This window comes from Aspergillus multicolor (genome assembly GCF_047715735.1).
Source record: "Aspergillus multicolor strain CBS 133.54 unplaced genomic scaffold BDW74scaffold_9, whole genome shotgun sequence".
Lineage (NCBI taxonomy): Eukaryota > Fungi > Ascomycota > Eurotiomycetes > Eurotiales > Aspergillaceae > Aspergillus > Aspergillus multicolor.
In genome coordinates this window covers 263,262-280,596 of record NW_027395960.1, presented here as the reverse complement: position 1 = coordinate 280,596, position 17,335 = coordinate 263,262, and the positions used below count along the sequence as shown (strand labels likewise).

Sequence of the window (17,335 nt, the reverse complement as noted above, 5' to 3'; positions counted from 1 at the left end):
CTCTATTCTTGTGGCGGGTGTCCATCTTTCGCTTGTACATATAATTTGCCCACGCCTGTCTCGATCTCTCTCACTTGATTCCCAATATGCCGTGTCCTGATTATGATACATATACTTGGTTGGTTACGGTTTCTGCAGTTTTGGTTTGGCGTGGTTAAAAAGCATGCTACTTGTTATACAAGAGGGAAAAGCTGGAGGATCCAATATACAAAGAACACATCAAGACATTTAGCCAATATCTGTCCGTCTTCGTACTGTCACACTAACTTAAAATAATACCTCCAAGATGCTTGCTCGTCTCGACCACTCAGTGCCGGTCCCTTTATCCATGCCCCACGGTCCTCTGATTGGCGCCTGAGGCACATAAAGCCCTGACGTAATACTGTAATTTATGCTCCTTCTCGGCCGTGGCAATCGTGCATTCTCCGGTACTGTACGCAATGGTTCAGTCCTTCTTCAGTTTTTATCTTCTCCTCAATTTAGGTTGCCTGGCGACTGCGAATCAACCCTCCGTCTAGTTTGTGATTTCGCTGGTTCATGGCGTCACCTCCTTCGAGTCCACCAATCTAGGCTTTGCTATACTCCTCCGGCCCTGGCGCGCGATGCGAACGTTCTAGAGATCCGGCCTTGCATTCGCTCTACATATACTACTAGGACTGCCGAGTCCAGGGTCTTGCCCTCCTAATCAGACTTCCGATTTCTAGCTGGCGCCTACATCATGGAAAGGCCGTCCGGTCGCCCGCAATCGGATGCTGGTGGACAGGGCGGCGAGCATCTCCTTCAGCCGCAGTCCAATAGCCATCCCAACATCGTCCCCATATCGAACCCTCCTAGCCTCTCTGGCTCGTCGTTACAGATTCCACGAGGTCCGCCGCGCAGTGCCGTAACTACCGGCAAGAAGCACATGTCTAAGGTCGCTATACCCCGCCAAAGGTCCGGCACTGCCCCCCGCTATAGTCGCCGCGTACCACTGGCGTGCGAAACATGTCGCATGCGGAAAACGAAATGCAGTGGCGACACCCCGATCTGCAGACAGTGCTTGGAGCTCAGGGTTGAATGTCGGTATCCGGTGTCATGGCGTGAACGGACGAAAGGGTCGGTTTCGTGTTACCCCGCAAACTGCGCACTGATAGCTGACTTTTGGCTTGATATAGACAAATTTCCCAGCTTTCGACAAAAACGAGTGACTATGAGAACCTGCTCCGTGAAATCTGCCAATTTGTGGATGGCCGAACGTCGGAGCGGATCAAGAACGTTCTCGATAAAGTGCGTGCTACTTCATGAACCGAGAGGTGTGTTTGCTGACTTTGCGAAAGTATTCGGATTCTGGGAACGAACGTTTCAATGACCAGCAGACCACTAATTCTGCGCCGGCGTCTGGTGTCGAGGAAGAACCTGATCCGGACGCGGAAAGCTTACCCTCCTCTATTGGCTCGTTGGAAGCTATTGACCGCGTGGATGAGGATCTTAACCGCAGTCCAAATGCGCGGGCTACGGGATATATGGGAAAGAATTCCGAGGTCACCTGGCTGCAACGATTGGGACGAGAAACTGATCATCGTGCGCGCAACCTACCAGGAATGGCTGACTCGAGGCCGGACCGCGAGCTGTCCATCCATTCCGTTAATTATCATTTGGACGACGTGGACATCACGCCCCCAGGACCTGTTCATCTCTATTGGATACCACCACGGAACGTTGCTGACAAGATGTTTGAGGATTATCTAGATACTATTCATCCTGTGTTCCCGATCATCAGCCGTCCACTCTTCTCAGCACAGTACAGAAATTTCTTCGACAACGCTGCACGACCAGGCGACAAGTGGCTAGCTATCTTGAATCTGATATTCGCCATATCCTCCTGTCATGCTCATCTTATGCAGGCGTCTTGGCGTGGCGATGACCGTGATCATTTTGTCTATTTGGCGCGGGCCCGGGCTCTCAGTATGAACAGTGACACGCTTTTCACTCATCCTGACCTTCAGCAGGTGCAGGTGGAGGCATTAACGGCTTTCTACCTTCTCGCAACTAATCAGATCAACCGGTAGGTTTACACAAAAGTCATATACAGGTCGCTTCACTATCTAACGGATCACCAGAGCGTGGAGGATTGCGTCGTTAGCTCTTCGCTCCGGCATATCTCTTGGTTTGAACTTGAGGAACACCAGCGAAATCACCCCGGATATATCCAAGGAAGCCCGATATCGAGTTTGGTGGTGTCTTTACACCTTCGAACATATGCTTGGGATAATGACCGGTCGCATGACGGGTATCTCGGACGGCATCTGCACGACGCCAATGCCCCTTCCTGTGGACGAGGATCGGTTCCATGACCCAGCTGTAGTAGAGCTGCTCAGTAATCTAGAGCTTCGGCAAGAGCGTATTGAAGCAGCCCTCGCAAGCTGTTATGTTCGACAAATGCCGCAGAATCCACGCCGTCGTCGAGGACCAAATGATGCAGGGAAAAGTGCTGACGTTGCGCGGCTGAAAAGCTTGCCCCCTAGCACAGCGCTCTTCTTCCTTTGTTACGTCGATCTCGCTGTCATTAGCCAGGAGATTGTAAACCGCGTTTATTCCCTGGACTGCATCATGACACCTTGGAGTGAAATCGAAAATCGCATCAATGAACTTCGCTCACGTGTCGAGTGTTGGCACTCGAACCTGCCCGAAGCGTACGATTGGAGTCGGAGCGACGAGCAGAACCCAGAGTTGCTCCGGGGCAGCCTTTGCCTTGCATTCTATTATTACAGTGTGCGCATCACGCTAGGGCGCCCTTGCTTGTGTCGTCGCGACGTTCGCCCAACGAATTCCCCGGGTCAGAAGAAACCGTTTAGCCACGAGATATCAATATCAGTGCTCGAGTCTGCGCAGCAGCTAATATCCTTGATTCCTGACGTTCCTGATGCCTCGCGCATCTATCGACTCTGTCCCTGGTGGTGTATTTTACACTACCTCATGCAGGCTACCACTGTCTTGCTCCTCGAGATATCCTTCGGCAGTATCCACATGCCTGAAGAAGAGAAGAATATCATCAGGGCAGGTAAGAAGGGAATTCGCTGGCTTTACGCCATGTCTGAGTCTAGTCTCGCATCAAGGCGCGCCTGGGAGCTTTGCGACAGGAATCTCCGTCAGCTCGCCGCCGGTGACGGCTCGAACATCGATTTAAGCGATATGCCTGTCGGTGACTATCAGTTCGATACCAATGGTATTCAGCCTAGCCATTCCCAGCAACCTCGAGCCAACCCCCATCCTCCTATCACAACTACCGTAACTCAACTACCTACTCTTGCATCGACACCGACCTTCCATATCTCGCCCCCTAGCAACGACCTGCATGGACAGAACCCGCTTGCTCAAGGCCAAGCAACAACATCGGCTTTTCAACAACCTCCAGCTGCTCCTCTACTGCCAACTTCGCATCCTGATGATCCGCTTTCCTATCCCTTTGACGCCACTACTTCAGGTGGAGGTTCCAACGATATCTACTTCCCCTATGACCCCATTACTGGCGAGTTCATCCGATCGTTCTTCCCGAACTCGAATGAAGAGGAGCCTTGGGAGGGATGAATCACTGATTAATCATGATTTATGTGCATTTTCTTTTTCAGCCCATTCGTCCCAGTGCTTCTCTACCCGAGGTTCTTTTTCCTGGTTCTCTTGGTCTGGGTGGAGTCTATCCCCCTTTCATGGAGGGTTCATTCTGTAACATCAATTCACTGGCTGGCAGGTAAGGTATCTCACCTTGCTCCTTCCGCCCAGCCCAGCCCAGCGCAGTCTTCATCTGTCTGTGTCTGTCTTTTTTTCTACTTCTACCAGGTAGTAATTTGGTTGGTTGTACTTTATACATTTCGCGGTTAACTAGAACGGCATATCTCAAATATACCCTGAATGACTTCATTATTCCGTTGACACTCCTTCTCTGGAAGACTAGGAAAACCCCGCCTCAATTGACATGACGTACGGACCTATATCATACGTACTACTAAGAGACATAGAAATGTGAAAATGACCTACTGAGGTAAGAAGTAGCTGTTGCGTTGGAAAGTAGAACGGCGCGAGTTAGGGCTAGGTTAGTGTACCTAGTTACGGTCCGGTCCGTCTCTTTGAACTACCCATATATGAGGACGCCCCTGTTTTGAGTAGATATTCTGTGGACCACGTCCGCTACACATATAGACTAGCCAGGTCTACAGGCTAAGCAATACCTTTTCAGCCATGGACATGGTTTTGCCTGGACAGGTAGAGTTTATCAGAGGATGGATGGGTGTACTACTTACTACCTGTGTACTCTCCTGGACGGCAGGTGCGAAGGGCCGTTCGTTCCTTCCCTGTATGAGTAAGGTGACTAGTCAATCGTTCCTTCCTTGTTTAACCAGGTCTATTCTCCCAATTGGAAGGCGCGACCGGGGGAGGTGAGGTCGTTCCTTCCTGTCTCGCCCGGCGTTGGTCGTTCCTTCCTAAATAGTACTCTTCTGCGCGCAGCGTCGGAGGGCAGGTGCAATGGGGTACGTTGCTCCTGCAGTATACTGTTTTCCACGCCTACTCGCACTTATACATACATTTTATACCGCCGGAATCATTAAGCGCTCGCTTCGTTGTATATACAATTAGATTCTGGTCTATTCTATAATATAATACAGTATAATGGGTGCGGTATGAGTATGAATCCAACCATCAAGGTCTGGATTCTTGGCCTTCTTCCCTAGCCTTTCTCTTCTCTCTGTCCCTTTGGCGCTTATGCCTCCGCCTCTCGCCCATTGACATAGGCAACGGCTTATGGTTGGGCTCGCGCTCGCGCTCTCGTGTGGCCATGTTCAAGAGGACGTGCAGCTTGGTATCGTCCCGAGCCCTTTCCTTCTCCTTGATTTTCTCCTTCAACTTCCGCATCTTTTGCCATATCAAGCGTCGCTCCTTTCTGCTCAAGTCCGCGCTCTTCTTGATGTCTTGATGGGTATCTCCGATCAAGTTTAGTCGTCCCTGCAACTCCTGCATCTTCTCCCATTTGCGCTTTGACTCGCTTTTCATGCGGCGGTCCCACTCTCGTCTGTCTCCGTTGGTGATTTTGTAGTTCGAGTAGAACTCTTCGCCGACCTCACGGGCGATTTCGGTGTCACTCATGCGGAAGACTTCGAAACGTTTGATGCAGAAGATGAGAGCACTCTCTGCCTCTGCTTTTCGTTCTGCGGCTGTTAGAGGTGTTGGCGACTGGGCTGAGAGCGAATCAATTTCTGCGTCGGCGGGAGGGGGCAAGGGTTCATCAGAAGACTTCTCAGGTGCTGTGTCTTTTAAGCTTGACTCCGGTGACGCCGACGGTGACGCCGACGGTGACGCCGACGCTGACGCTGACTTTGACTTTGACGCTGACCCCGACTCTGGCTGTGCGCCTATTTCTTCTTCCGCCGCAGTTTCGGCCACAGCAGCTTGGTATTCCCGAACAGCCGCTTGGGTAAGAATTCTCACAGTGTTCGGATTTGGGAACACCATTTTCTTCTGAAGGTGGTGGAAATAAGCGGCGTCAAAGTTCGGATCACCTCTCCGGAAATCCCGCTCAGCCTTTTGATAGAAGCGCGTGATGCCGCCTACGACAAGATGCCTTGTCTCCAGTGAGTTGTAGCTCACACAGAAACGCTTATAGATTTTCATGGCAGCAGGAGTACCCTGAGTCTCGACGATGGCGGCGAGAATAGTGTGGAACGGCGGGGAGGGTATATAGGAGAGACGGTACATAGGAACATACTCAGACTCGAAAACGGAGTCGGCGATTTCGTGTAGAGAAGGAGACGGTAGATGGCGGAAGAGGCGGGTGAAGCTGATGACGGTGTGCGCTTGGAAGTTAGGGTTGCTGCGCTTGCGCCAAGGATTTTCGTCGAACTCGCCGAATAAAATGCGGTAGAGGACTTTCTTTGCTTCCACAAGACTTACTTCGATATTGGAAGTCGCCATATTGTCCGGGGTTTGTTCTTGCGGCTGCAGCCGTAGGGCATGATCCAGACGGATGATCTCGGCAGCAATGGCCGCGATGTTGCTATGTGCCCAAGTCTTGATTCGATTATCGCGAATGTACCTGAGGGTGGGCACGACCTGGTCCCATTGATGCATTGTGATTTGATAGTTTAGAAGCGCCCGAAGTGTGTTGAGAGATATAGGTTCAGCGAGTGATTGTATGACGGACGCGCCCACGGTGTCATTATTGGTAGCAGCTGCGAACCGCAAGAGAGAAGGGGCCAGGGCTTGGTCCCCGTATGCGCTTGCGGGCACTGTAGGTCCGTCGATATCACCAGATGACAGTAGCCACTCGCCGAATGCGTACGCTCGTGACACAGTAACTAGATCAAACAAATGGGCAAGCGTGACATTCGAAAGTTGCGGAATCGACGACTCAACGGGTGCCATGCCGTCGCTATGACTGGAAGAAGCACTATCGCTTTCTATTTGGGACGAAAAGAAATCGTCAAGGCGTCGCATTTTGCACGTGTCCATAACCTCTTGCAAATCGGCAAACAAGTTCAAAGCGCTTCCTGTGAATCTTCGGAAAGAGTGGAATTTCAGGTTGTATTCCATTAAGCCAGTAAAAGCAGACGTGTCATCATAGAGTCGAGATGGATGAAGTTTGGCTAGGTCTTCCTCCTCTACAGGGCACATACCATTACTCCAAGGCGGGACAACATGAGGAGTCAGCTTGAGGAAGTTATCAAACGTTTGCGGATCAGCTTCGGGAATCAGCCCGCCTGATTCCATTACACGGGTAGTGAACCAGTTAGCTGCTTTGACCGTGGGCAGAAACTTGGAGTCGGATTCTGTAGCGGAGGTAATAGTGAACTTGAAATTGTCGATACGACGGAGAAGTTCAATCGCAGGTGTACCACCAATGCCCATTCCCATATGCACGAGGTTGAGCAGATTGTCTAGCAATGCTTGAACGACTTCAATGCTGATCGTTTGCTTGCCTAGCCCGTGGAAAAGCGAAGGAGGGTCGGTACGTTTCAGCGGTTCGGGACTAACGTTTGCCGAATCGGGTGAAGGCCATGTTGAGACTTCTCGACTGATTTTGATGTTGCGCAAGGATTGTTCGTCGCGAAGAAGAGGCGCCCAACTCTGGAACTTCCACCCTTTGCCTTGCCGACTCACCAATTTGTCGACCAGCCAGATTCCTTCGTTGATGTGTCCATGTTCGACGCAGCACCACAGGATGAATTCCAGCCAGATCTCATGCCCTAGCTCCTTGATGTTGATCTTGGCAGGAAGAAAAGGGGCGTCTTTTCCCGCAGCAGCTGCTTCCGCTGCAATTTTAGTCTCATGCACAGTCCAAGCAGCGTCTGAAAGGACGTCCATGATGTGACTGGATAGTAGATGCATTCCCGGGGGTCGAAACGTAGCCTGATAAGCATTCGGAGTGGTGTATTTGTAAACCCGTTCAGAAACAAGACCAGAATGGTGAAGCCGTGCAAGGATGCGATACACCACTGACATGGCTAGCTTGGATTTAGCCGAAGACGTATCCACAGCGTAAAGGATTATTATGCCTAAGCCCTTCCAAACTTCAGCCATGAGCAGCATATGGTAGTCGCGCGCGAATGGCCTATAGGTAAGAGAATCCAGACCAGTTAATCCTGTGATTTTCGAAGCCCGCCAGGATTGGGGGGAGGAATCCTCATCGGTGAGTTGGTCGAGCGAGAGCTGCGAACGTTGCGCTCTATCCTCTATGACTCCGCTCGGCGAGGCAGAAGCCTCCCGGACTGCCTCCGCAGCATCCACTAATCTGTTGAGCGTGTCATATACAGTTGACCAGTGGTTCAGCTTGAACCCAAGATGAGCTAACAGGTCCCTATTGAGCTCCGTCCGGGCGGTGCTCAGATAGTGAGCCAAGTCGATGGTCTCTGCAAACGAGGTTCGGGTTATTCCCGATGACTTGCCGGAGGCCGAGTGTGTCCCTGCATCTTTCGGGTTCCGCCGCAAAAATTCCTCGATTAAGGATATCCAGGGCTTCACTTTTTTCCCATGTGCCTCCGGGATCTGGCGTTCTAGAGGGTAGAGGCGATTAAGACCCTTTAGAAACTCAGAATCAAAAACCGGACGTCGGGCGCCGACAGAGTACTGCTTGCTCCATTGTAGTTTCCAACCGGAACGAGATGCTGCTGGCGAGAGCGACGAAGCGTCGTCGAAACGAGGGCGCACAGAAGACCTGCAATGCAGACACAGCAAGCGGGCTGGAAGAGGGCACCTTGTCATGACACGACGGAGGGTAATAGGGCGAGCGCAAGGTGATCCAAATCTCGGTGTCGCCGTCGGAGTGATGCTCTGTTGCGCATGTCTAAGAGCTGACAGGACACTGCATTCCCAAACGGCTCGCGGGAGAAAGGGGGTTGGAAGTCCAAGACTCCGGTAAGAAAGAAGATTCGGTAACGAGTGAACGTGTCGAGTTTTGGCAATCGGCTTCTGAAGACAAGTTCGAGATCGCCTCGATTTCTTTGGCTTTTTTGAGCTCCGAGAAAGGCGCTGAGTAATCCTTGCATGCACCAATCAGCGGCATGCACTTTACAGACAGAGTATACGATCTGGTCACGTGTTTGTCACGTCTACCCCCCTGTCCCTCTCTTCCTGCTTTGTACAACCTAGCAGTCGGTGATGTATCAATGCTAATCTCTTCTATATAGGGGAACGGCTGCTCTAGTTGATTGTGAGAGAAACAATCAGTCAGTATTGCCTGCTGCGCCATGAAGACTTTTTGGTGAAATGGTGGCCTGGGAGTCCCTTCAACATCCTTTGTGAGCAGGATAAGCAAGATAGTTTGATGATGATTATCAATTTGTAGCTCTCTTGGAACCAGCTTTTATCTCACTTGATCCTCCTATTACTGCCATGATAAGATCGACTCCACGTCCCCACAATTGGGGTCGGAGATTCTCGAGAGCTCATAGTTGACCTAGGGGCTGCCCCTCAGTCTCCAAATGACTTGCAGATAAAGCCACGAGCCCCCATTACCTATTTGAAAACAGCCTAGTATCCTCACCAAAATGGCACAGAGCTTTCAAGGCAAAAACATCCTCATCACTGGTGCTGGGAGTGGTATAGGGTGAGCAATGTCCATTGTCTTAGATCATGTATAGCAGCCAACTCATATCTCCTCCAGGCGAGCCACAGCACAAAAGCTCGCCAGCCTCGGCGCAACCCTGATTCTGTGCGACATCAGCGCTGATTTCCTCGAGCAGGTGAAAACTGACCTGGAGGAGAGTGGCTCGTCCCAGCCCAAGCATGTCTACCAGAAGTGTGACGTATCCTCGCCAGCAGACTGTGAGGCCGTCGTCAAGTCGATTCCTACCAGCACAGGAACAGACCCCAAACTGGACTGTCTCTTCAACTGCGCCGGGATCAATCCGACCAATATCCCCATCATAGAGACGACAGACGCCTACTTCACCCGCTTAATGGAAGTCAATGTGCGCGGGACGTTCAACATGAGCCGCACCTGCGTCCCGCTTCTCTCTGAGCAGTCATCCATTGTTAACGTCGCGAGTAACTGTGGGCTCCGTGGATACTCGGGCTACACTGTCTACTGTGCGACTAAGCATGCTATCGTGGGATTCACCAAGGCTCTAGCAATGGAGCTCGGACCGCGGGGTATCAGAGTTAATGCGGTTGCTCCGGGGTATACGGACACGCCGACCATGGCCGGGAATGTCGAGGGCGGAGATGCGAATCAGCGACTAGTTAACGGGGTCGCTATGGGGAGGCTGGCACAGTCATCAGAAATAGCGGACGTTGTTGCATTCTTGTTCAGCTCGCAAAGTTCGTATATGAGCGGGAGTGTGGTGGAGGTTACTGGAGGGTTGAAGTAAATGGGCTGAAGTAAATACGTTGATTAGGTAGTGCATATATAATGGAAGCTATCTGAGGAAATTTGACTCTGGTTGTCCATCAAAATACACCTACAAAGTGCCGCCATCTTCGCAGAGGCCAAGAGTAAGTTTTAGTTTAGAGGCCAATATCTCCAGCTGTAGAATGGCTACGAGCAGTTCACACACAAGAATAATGGTTCAACAGATGAGACGCCTTCAATCTCTTAACAACATAAGCTCTTGAGCCACAAGACCAATTAATCCAATACACAAATCAAGAAATAACATATCAAACCTACACTACGCGAAACACATCTTGACAGCTTATGAAGGCCCAGTATAACAAGAAAGTCCTCAGAAATCAACCAGCACCATCTGTCGCGCATGCGTCCGCTCAACCTGGTCATTGGGCGACGGTTTAGCGTCGGTGTCTGAGCTAGCGGTAGGTGCAGCAGCCACTAGACTCGCGGTTACAGTTGCAGTAGGCATACCCGGAATAGGAATGCATGCTGATCGTGGAAGTGTTGTAGGAATTGCCAGGCTTGGGAGACTGGGGAGCGAGATGGTGCGTGGGATAGTCGGCATAGGGACGGAGGGAAGGTCTGGAAGGGGAGGAACGATCTGCACGATTTGTTAGCTCTGGCACGAACAACGATGGTAGCTTCAGCAGGGCATATACGATGGTTACTTGAGCTATCGCATTGCCTATGAAAAGGGCAGAGGCAGCACCCAAGGTAACAGAGGTCTTCATGATACTGGGGAGGTGGCGGACAGTAGATGAATAGTCAACCTAAATACAGTGGAGAACCTGTCGAGGGATATTGAGCCGCAGCCAAAAGCCGATTGCACAGCGTCTTATATGCTTGTATTCGAGGAGAGGAGCATGCCTCGAACCTTTTTCTCAAACACTTCTAGGCCTAAGACATGGCTAGAAATCAGCCGAAGCTCTTCAGAGAAGCGCATGCCTGAGTGATTGGGGCGCTGTGTCCCACCATCCACGCCGTATAACTCCCACATCCTGTAGGCTACCCCAGTTTTCTGGTGTATGGGCTAGTCAATTGGTCAGAGTGGGCACGGAGGGTTTGCGATCCAGCTGGCGTGGAACCTGGGCGTCGAGCATGTGAGCGTGGTATGGACAATATGTTGTCATTGGCACTGTACTCCAACGACTTGGTATATGTATAACCAGATAAAATAAAACCATAAAACAAAACTCCCAAGCACAATGGTATCAGACTGTCCGTAATCTCCATAAACAAGTCATACAAGCATATATCCGTCCCAAAGGAATAAAGCTGAATACACCCAAAACAAGTCCTGGCCGCAAAAACAACGACAAAGCGCCAGAACACCCAGATGCCAATACACCGATATATAATTGAATATTGCCGGCAGTATGGAGGTTTGAGGGCTCGGCCTCAAAACTATGACGTTTGTCAAAAAAAAAACTCTAGGCAACCGTTCTGGTAAACCTGGAAGAAGGTTGTGCAAATAAAGTCATGAACAGGATGCTGCTGACCAACAAGCTAACTGCCCACCAAGATGGCATAAGATTCACCAAGGTACCCGCGGCTAGGTTGAGCGCATTGTTGACAGTCGTGACCTGCATCCGTGGGTTGGTACTTGAGGTTGGTAAGCTCAGCACAGTCTCAAGCACGTGGAAATGCTAGGAGCAGCGCAGGTGAGGGGATGTGATGGGGCTATTGTCAGCTTCAAAGCTCCTCGTTGTCAACAGGGCTGTCTTCGTCCATCTGCATGTCGCCACCTAGCTCCTGTTCTACTTCATCCACAACAAAGTTTTCGTAGTCTTCCAGGCCTTTTTGCACATGAACCTTGAACCGGATCACGTCGTTCAGCATGCTCTCGACGTTGGTGTGCAATTCTTCTCGAAGAGCATTGGCTCGGAGCGTGAGCTGTTCGTATTCGATGTTGGTGTTCATTTCGCGTTGCTCCATGAGCTGAACACTCTCACTCATAGTAGCTTGCATCTTCGCCAACTCTTTCTCCATCTTCTCAATCTGCGCGTCTGATGCAAGTTTCTGTGTGGTGGTAACCTCTTTGAGCCGCTCGAAATCTTCTTGCGCCGTGCGTCGCTTGTGTTCTAGTGCCTCAACCTCGCTGCGTTTCTCATCCATAGCCTCCTTTATGTTATCCAACAGGTTTCGTCTTTCTAGGTCGGCGTCAATTCCGCGCTTTCTGCGCTCGTTTATGTCCTTTCGGAGTGCCTGTAGATTGCTGCGAACCATGCCCCGTAGGTCCAAGTTCAACAGGTGTGCTGGATGATAGCCAGTGAAAGGCTCAGCTAGCAGCCTATCAGCTTCCGGTGAGATTCTGCTAGGCATGCCACCAATCTGTGATGCAGAGAAACTACGCTCGTTCACGTTCAGGCCAAGCTCATAATCTTGTCCATTAGCATTGACGGCAGACGAAGGGATGAGACTGTTTTGGTAACCTAGGGTATTATAGGTCTTCACGAGCTCTTCTAAGTCTTCCAGCTTGGCGCTAGCCTCGGATTCTTTGGCCATCACGCGTGCATGTGTCTCTTCCAGGCGATTGACGGTATCATCGAGACTCCTCTGAAGTCGGTCTCGTTCGGTGTTCATGCGGTCGATATCTTGGATCGTTAGGCCTTGTTGATCGACGCTAGCCTGGAGTCCCGCCCGTTCTTCCTCAGCGGCCTGCAGCTCCGAATCCGTCTTTTTGATCTCGTCTTCCAGGAAAGTTATGCGGCTTTCGTACTTTTCGATCTTGCCTTGCACATTCTGAATGTAGTCTTCAAACTTCCTCTTGTCATCCTCCAGAATCCTAAATTGCTTGTCAAGCTTGGCCATGTCGGGAGCATTCTTCTCAAGCTCTTCAATTTGATCGCGTAGTGACCTGTTTTCAGCCTCCAAAACCTGCATTTCCTGGACGTACTTCTCGTTGCCTTTCTCAAACTCCTGGGCCATGAGCTCAATGTGAGGAACAAGCCTTTGCCCAGCAGCATCGTCATCTTCCTCCTCTCCGCCTTGTAGCCAGTCGTGGTAGGCCCCTGTGAGGAAACGGAAAATGATTCGGTCTCCCGAGACGTCTACTCCCATTTCTGCGCATGCCTCGTCATATTCTCCTAAAGCAAAGCGATCCATCATTTGCGCCAGTTCCATTAACCAGTGGAGCATTCCTAAAAATGTAGGCCAGTTTTGACCTCCGACAGCCGCTATCTGCGATTTCGTGATACCTTTCTCGTACGGGTAGCGTAGCTGCTTCAGGATTGGTGGGACCTCCGCGTCCATCGCTTTTTGGAACCGATACCCTGGATCAATCCGATGGTATAGCCACTGGAAGATGTAGTTGAAGTCCTTTTGAGTTGGCGACCGAAGAGTATTCTGGCCAAGTGAATGCTTCATTTCGAGCTCAAAGTTGTTGTGAGTTAAGTACTCCAGCAGTTCCTGCGCAATGCGAGCCTGAAAAGACCTGTCTCGGAGAGGTCGTGGATCCCTAGGAACGCCGGCGGCCGAAGGCACCTGTGTAAAGAATGACTGGTGGCCCATGGCACCACCTGTGGAAGGTCGTGAAAATACACTGCTCCTTCTCTGTAAGCTCTGAGACGCCGAGTTGGTTGACATCGAGCCTGGGGCAAAGCTCGGCCGTCCAGCGCTGGCTCCGTGGAAAACGTTGCTGGAAACAGAGCGCCTGACCGATGAAAGACCGGGATCCGCGCCGAAACCTGTAGAAGACGATCGCTGGAAGTTTGGTTGCTGAGGGCGACCAACGGAGTTCATCAGGGACATGGAGCGCGTGTGCTGGGAAGTAAACGGCGGGTTTTGGTATCCGATTGAGCTGGTGCGCTTCAGGGCTGATGACGGCTGCGGGAGACCAGAATAATTTTGGACGCTCCCCAATGTCTGTACAAACAAACGTTATTTTCGTTTCCTACAAGTATTCTAACACAAAGAATGAGACGGTACTGGACTTACGTCGCGGGGGCGTTTGATGCTAAATAATCCTGTCTCTTGCGACATGGTGGATCAGGAAGCTGCGACCGCAGCGTGACACGGATTGACAATTATTCAAAGAAAGCAAGCGTGAGCGCCAATACGGCCCAAATGTCTGGGGTTGGAGGGTCTCCAAGAAGAATGGCCAAGAGCCAGGTGCTGGTGCGGAAGAGAAATGACTGCGGCGGTAAATAATCGCAGATGCCCGAATGTAAACAAGAGCCCCCCAATCCAATCTCCCACCTTGTTCTTAGAATAGTAGGCGGTGTATGTCAGGTGAAACTTATTCTGCCATTCTTTTAGCAAGTCACGGGACCTTAATCACGAGACTCCGGGGAAGGCTCCGTCATGCTACGCGGGCGGCGAAACGTCCCGAGGTTCACGCTCTCAGTGCCGATGCGGCGCTTTCTCCAACTCCCTGCCATCTCTTCTTCTCCCCTTCCTTCCCCATTATCCTCCATGCACCTTCTTTCCTTTGACTAGTATTTCGTTGAGGGATAAATCATCATGGTTCGAGAGGAGCTGATCTCCTCTGCTGTAAGTCTTGCGCTCTTCGGACCCCAGAAGTGGATCGCGGAGCTGACTGACGGATCGCCTAGGTGACATGTGCGTACTCAAACGCCCTTCCTATCGCAGGATAGCATACTTACGCTTTTCTCTCCCCTAGTCCTACAGGATCCCTCTGTGGCCTCAGCTCCGATCGAGAAGAGGGTATCTTTCCTACAATCAAAGAACCTTACGAAAAAAGAGATCGATATAGCTCTCGCCCGCACCGGCGAGGATCCGTCAGTGGCAGCAGCAGCGTCGTCGGCATTGTCGGGATACCAATTCGCACCACAACAGCCCAACTACCGGCCGCCCCCTCCACCACCACAAGGATATGGCTACCCACCGTATGCCCAGTGGCAACCTCCGCCAGAGTTAGTTTGAGCCGTTCAGTTTCTGTCTGTTAGGGGACAATTGACTAATGCCGGATGGATAGGCCTCCGAAACGGGATTGGCGCGACTGGTTCATAATGGCTACGGTTATGGGAGGGGTCAGTTTTGGGCTCTACACAGTAGCAAAGGTGGGCAGAAGTATTCACACTTTCTGCGGTTCGGCTTCTAACGAGAGTAGCGATATATCACGCCTTTAATCGCACCCCCGACTCCGCCACAACTAGAACAAGACAAGCAGAATATCGATGAGCAATTCTCTCGAGCTTTTGCTTTGATCGAACAGCTCACTACTGACACTGCCGCCCTGAAGACGGCTGAAGAGGCGCGTACTGATAAGTTGGATGCTACCTTGAGAGATGTAGAGACTTTGGTTGCCGATTTGAAGACTGCGTCGCGGCGGCGAGATGACGAGACTAGGCGCATCAATGATGAGGTTAATGCACTGAAAGACGCCATCCCGAAGGCGCTAGAGGGGGCCCGCGAGGGCAATGAAAACCGTTTGCGGGAGCTTGGAACCGAGTTGAAGAGCTTGAAGACACTTTTGGGTAACAGACTTGGCGGTGGTGCTGCTCCTTCCCCGGTTACCGCGAGGGCGCCTGAGACAATCGCTCCCAGCACTGAAGCCACCTCGTCTTCGTCCGCACCTGCAACCAACGGAACTACGCCTACTCCATCCCAATCCGAAATACCTTCTGGAGCAGCGCAGACTCCGAGCGCCGGCTCTGCCAACCCCACCAACCCTCTATCACGGTTCAACAAGTCCCCCTCAATCCCCGCCTGGCAGTTGGCTGCTGCGAACCGATCCAAGCCCGCGTCATCTCCTTCCACCCCGGCGTCCGGTGAAAACAATAGCGCGGATCAGTCGAGCGCACCCCCTAGTTAACCTTTCTTAACGGTTTGATGCATCTATCTAGAACCATTGTAGGAGTACCTTCTATACCTTTTGGTGTTTGTCCACAATTCATTTAGGGGAGGATGCCAATCTCAACGGAGACCAAAAGAGCTTTACTCATCTAGATGTATCTACTTAACTTTCTTACTGTAATTCTCGATGCAGAGGCGTTGCTCGTATAGAAGCCCATAGCACGGACCACTAGTGCAGACAAGCATGGGAAAGAGCGACCAATCTCCAATTCTTGGCATCTCCATCTTTACCTTTTCCGCTCCGCCTCGTACCTCACCTTCAAATCATCTCCATCAATCAAATTAAAAGGGCTTGGTGAAGGGCCTCTCTACAGCTCGGAGCACTAAACACAAAGAAGGCAAAAACGAAAGCCACCATGCCACCTCCGACCGGATATCACCAACGATCAACCTCCCCCTCACGCGCCCGATCGCGATCCCCAACAAGACGATCTCACGAACATAGCAAGCACCGTCGCCGCGACGACAACGATCATGATCGCGAGCGCGGGCACCGTCACAGACATGGCCACTCACACTCTCATTGCCACTCCCATCGCCGCGACCGCGAACGGCGCACCGAACGCGAGGCCCAACCCGAAACAAGAGTCGCAATAACCCTCCCCTACAACGCGCGCGAGCTCAGAAAGCGAGACCTGGAGAGCTACGAACCGATGTTTGCTATGTACCTTGATATACAGAAGGGGAAGTTACTCGAGGACATGGGGGAGGATGAGGTGAAGGGGCGGTGGAAGAGCTTTGTGGGGAAATGGTAGGTCATATAGCTTGCTTGCCCTGGATTGCGCGTATGTCTGGTTGGAGACCGAGCGATAGGCTGACATATTAGGAACCGTGGAGAATTGGCAGAGGGGTGGTATGACCCTGTGACATTGGAGAGAGCACGCAGTGCTAGTGCAGTTGCGCCAGGGCCGGGGCCGGAAGATCACAAGAGCGCGGGACGGGAAAGGCAACAAGAATCCGTTCCTAGCGCTGATTATGATGAAGGCGATGAGAAGGAAGATGATGAAGTCGACGACGATGACTACGGCCCTATGCCCCAGTACGGTCCGAGTCGTGGACGTGCGCCTGGTCCAGCAATACCAACTATGCAGGACTTAGAATTACGGAGAGGTACGTTCTGATTGAACGATGCTACTCAAGGTACTGTAGCAGCCAGCATACTAAAAGACCACAGAAACCGCCATAGAAGACGCCATGGCAGACCGATACGACACGCGCCAACAGCACCGTGCCGAAATCCGCTCGCACAAGTCGACGGTCCGCTATATGGAAGACGAGGTTGCGCCGCGCGCCGAACCTGGGACACACGAGCGCCGTATGGAGAAGAGGCGGGAGGCTGCGGCGTCTAATAAGGCGTTTGCAGATTCGCGCCGCGGTGACTCACCTACAGAGGGGGCGCCGGATGATGAGCTCATGGGCTCTGGCGAAAATGATCTTGCTGCTATCAAATCTGCTAGGGAAAGGGAGCAACGTAAAAAGAATGAGCGGGAGCTTCGCAGAGAGGAACTCCTGCGAGCCAAGACGGCGGAACGAGAGGAGAGGGTTAGGCAGTATCGAGAGAAGGAGGAAGAGACGATTGGGTGGTTGAAGACATTGGCGAAGCAGAGGTTTGGTTAATGAGGTTCACGAGAGCCTATATATATGAGTAAAAGACGATCAAAG

At 51.7% G+C, this 17,335-nt stretch overlaps 7 protein-coding genes across 7 annotated transcripts; 4 read left to right on the top strand and 3 right to left on the bottom strand.

The window, feature by feature from the left end:
* The first annotated feature begins 451 nt into the window (after positions 1 to 451).
* BDW74DRAFT_151301 (uncharacterized protein) lies at positions 452 to 3,893 on the top strand. Its single transcript, XM_073724155.1, has 4 exons — positions 452 to 1,095; positions 1,155 to 1,266; positions 1,317 to 2,044; positions 2,100 to 3,893. The coding sequence occupies exons 1-4, from the start codon at positions 719 to 721 to the stop codon at positions 3,565 to 3,567; spliced, it is 2,685 nt and encodes an 894-aa protein (XP_073584841.1). The 5' UTR covers positions 452 to 718; the 3' UTR covers positions 3,568 to 3,893.
* A 696-nt stretch (positions 3,894 to 4,589) lies between these two features.
* BDW74DRAFT_151300 (uncharacterized protein) lies at positions 4,590 to 7,944 on the bottom strand. The gene has a single exon (XM_073724154.1). It carries the CDS (start codon positions 7,555 to 7,557, stop codon positions 4,675 to 4,677), a length of 2,883 nt encoding a protein of 960 aa, XP_073584840.1. The 5' UTR covers positions 7,558 to 7,944; the 3' UTR covers positions 4,590 to 4,674.
* Positions 7,945 to 9,014: 1,070 nt separating this feature from the next.
* Positions 9,015 to 9,836, top strand: BDW74DRAFT_190224 (SDR family NAD(P)-dependent oxidoreductase; the record flags this gene model as incomplete). Its single annotated transcript, XM_073732134.1, has 2 exons — positions 9,015 to 9,073; positions 9,131 to 9,836. The coding sequence occupies 2 exons, from the start codon at positions 9,015 to 9,017 to the stop codon at positions 9,834 to 9,836; spliced, it is 765 nt and encodes a 254-aa protein (XP_073584839.1).
* A 226-nt stretch (positions 9,837 to 10,062) lies between these two features.
* On the bottom strand, positions 10,063 to 10,457 carry BDW74DRAFT_151298 (uncharacterized protein). Its single transcript, XM_073724153.1, has one exon. It carries the CDS (start codon positions 10,419 to 10,421, stop codon positions 10,191 to 10,193), a length of 231 nt encoding a protein of 76 aa, XP_073584838.1. The 5' UTR covers positions 10,422 to 10,457; the 3' UTR covers positions 10,063 to 10,190.
* A 1,091-nt stretch (positions 10,458 to 11,548) lies between these two features.
* On the bottom strand, positions 11,549 to 13,837 carry BDW74DRAFT_167324 (kinetochore-associated Ndc80 complex subunit NDC80; the record flags this gene model as incomplete). The annotated part of the gene is made up of 2 exons (XM_073726680.1): positions 11,549 to 13,720; positions 13,793 to 13,837. The coding sequence occupies 2 exons, from the start codon at positions 13,835 to 13,837 to the stop codon at positions 11,549 to 11,551; spliced, it is 2,217 nt and encodes a 738-aa protein (XP_073584837.1).
* Positions 13,838 to 14,230: 393 nt separating this feature from the next.
* Positions 14,231 to 15,901, top strand: pex14 (putative peroxisomal membrane anchor protein (Pex14)). Its single transcript, XM_073722467.1, has 5 exons — positions 14,231 to 14,347; positions 14,410 to 14,416; positions 14,478 to 14,730; positions 14,793 to 14,877; positions 14,928 to 15,901. Exons 1-5 carry the CDS (start codon positions 14,318 to 14,320, stop codon positions 15,630 to 15,632), a joined length of 1,080 nt encoding a protein of 359 aa, XP_073584836.1. The 5' UTR covers positions 14,231 to 14,317; the 3' UTR covers positions 15,633 to 15,901.
* A 128-nt stretch (positions 15,902 to 16,029) lies between these two features.
* BDW74DRAFT_177137 (uncharacterized protein) lies at positions 16,030 to 17,290 on the top strand (the record flags this gene model as incomplete). Its single annotated transcript, XM_073728801.1, has 3 exons — positions 16,030 to 16,424; positions 16,500 to 16,783; positions 16,848 to 17,290. 3 exons carry the CDS (start codon positions 16,030 to 16,032, stop codon positions 17,288 to 17,290), a joined length of 1,122 nt encoding a protein of 373 aa, XP_073584835.1.
* Positions 17,291 to 17,335: the final 45 nt, after the last annotated feature.

Coding starts and splice junctions, on each gene's coding strand:
- BDW74DRAFT_151301 (XM_073724155.1), top strand. CDS start 719: ATGGAAAGGCCGTCCGGTCGCCCGCAATCGGATGCTGGTGGACAGGGC. Junction 1,267..1,316: donor TCAAGAACGTTCTCGATAAA/GTGCGTGCTACT, acceptor ACTTTGCGAAAG/TATTCGGATTCTGGGAACGA. Junction 2,045..2,099: donor GCAACTAATCAGATCAACCG/GTAGGTTTACAC, acceptor ACGGATCACCAG/AGCGTGGAGGATTGCGTCGT.
- BDW74DRAFT_151300 (XM_073724154.1), bottom strand. CDS start 7,557: ATGCTGCTCATGGCTGAAGTTTGGAAGGGCTTAGGCATAATAATCCTT.
- BDW74DRAFT_151298 (XM_073724153.1), bottom strand. CDS start 10,421: ATGCCGACTATCCCACGCACCATCTCGCTCCCCAGTCTCCCAAGCCTG.
- pex14 (XM_073722467.1), top strand. CDS start 14,318: ATGGTTCGAGAGGAGCTGATCTCCTCTGCT. Junction 14,731..14,792: donor CAGTGGCAACCTCCGCCAGA/GTTAGTTTGAGC, acceptor CCGGATGGATAG/GCCTCCGAAACGGGATTGGC. Junction 14,878..14,927: donor GGCTCTACACAGTAGCAAAG/GTGGGCAGAAGT, acceptor TAACGAGAGTAG/CGATATATCACGCCTTTAAT.